General features: G+C 50.9%; 1 protein-coding gene across 2 annotated transcripts in view; it reads right to left on the bottom strand.

Annotated features, from left to right (window-relative positions):
• The window catches only part of Zfp37 (ZFP37 zinc finger protein), a 13213-nt gene extending 12115 nt beyond the window's left edge, over positions 1 to 1098 (bottom strand). For both annotated transcript variants that reach the window (XM_023723304.1, XM_012516281.2), the window contains exon 1: positions 966 to 1098. In XM_023723304.1, the coding sequence (XP_023579072.1) occupies positions 966 to 1082 (117 nt within the window). In that variant the 5' untranslated portion in view covers positions 1083 to 1098. The remainder of the gene's footprint in view (positions 1 to 965) is intronic.
• Between the last annotated feature and the right edge of the window lie 347 nt (positions 1099 to 1445).

Below are 1445 nucleotides of genomic sequence, written 5' to 3'. Positions count from 1 at the left end.
CTATTCTAAATCATTATTATCTCTTGCCATAAATTTCTAACTGATCTTCTTGTACCTACTTTGGCCTTTTGTAGTCCATCTTCCTCAGAGTAGACAAGATGATTTTTTTTTAAAGTATGAGTCATATCAGAGTGCCCCTGATTAAATACAATGGTTTCTCAATACTTTTTCACTGTACTTATAATAAAACCCTGCAATTCACCAAACGCCTGGCCCTCTCAGGATCCTGTCACAGAAAAACAGAAAACCTTTAATCAGCTCTACTTACCACCTCATTGTTAAAACTCACTACTTAATTATCAATGTCTTTTCTCTCCATAAGACTGAGGAGAAAAACTCCCCACGTGAATATTTGCCATATTCACAGACATCTCAAAACTGACTCCCTATATTGCACAAACCACTATCCCACCCTATATGCAGGTCCCCCCCTCCACACACACACCCCCATCTCAGCACACTAATCACTGACTCTCAGACACTGCTAATTACACTTCCACTAATGTTACTAACAGGGACCCTCCAAGGCCCCATCTCTGATCCTCCCCAACTCAGCACGGCTCCGTTTAACAGTGCCAGTCTCCAGCCACCACAGTACCCATAATCGCTGGTGCCCACCGACATTCCAAACCACTAAGCCTCCTAGACCTTCCCAGCCTCTGACACATCGCGAAGCGCCACTTCTGGTCTCCGAGCGTTCCCAATTCTGACCTGTCAGTGCCTCCGCCATCTCTATCTGCGCAGTTCCCTCAAAACACTGGTTTCCTACAAGTGGCAATCAATCTCTGACTCCGTACACCCCTACCAGCCCCGACCCAGATCCCTCAGAACACTGAGCTCCCTACAGACTCCCCCGGCTTCAGCCCCAGCAATTCCCAAGTCTTGCCTTCACAAACCGCAGACACCTGCCAATCATCGACCACCTCTGAGACACATACTAGCCCCCGACCCATTACCGCCCTCACCCCGCCGCTGCATTTGGGTTCAGACGCAGCCATCTCGGCCTCATTAGCCGTTCCCGCACTCTTCTGGTCCACGGTCTCTGGCTTTGTCAGGATCCCCTCGCGACGGGAGGCAGACATGGCGCCCACCCCTAACGCAGCCTCAGCGGGTCCGCAACTGCAATGGCGGCGCCCATAGTGCCTTGTAGGAGCGGCCATCTTGGGAAGATTCCGCCGTACACCCGGCGCGCGGGGAGCTCAGGGAGCGGCTCCCGGGCCGAGCGTCCTGCAGAAGGGAGACACTAGCCCGCGGAAACTGTTCAGTTCCTGCAGAAAGGCGCTGTGTCTGCCCTCGGCCTTGGCGCTCAGATGTGTCACCTTAGTAATTCTATTTAAAGAATCTAGAGTTGCTTTTCTTAATAAGTCAGTACAGCGGGAAAACTCCGGAATCTCTGTACCTAGTGTGGACTTCATAGAGCTATGATAAAAGAAAAGCCAGGAGTG

This window comes from Octodon degus, unplaced genomic scaffold (genome assembly GCF_000260255.1).
Source record: "Octodon degus isolate 3935 unplaced genomic scaffold, OctDeg1.0 scaffold00098, whole genome shotgun sequence".
NCBI lineage: Eukaryota > Metazoa > Chordata > Mammalia > Rodentia > Octodontidae > Octodon > Octodon degus.
Note: the sequence above shows the minus strand (reverse complement) of the source record. Positions and strands in the feature narration are given on the sequence as shown.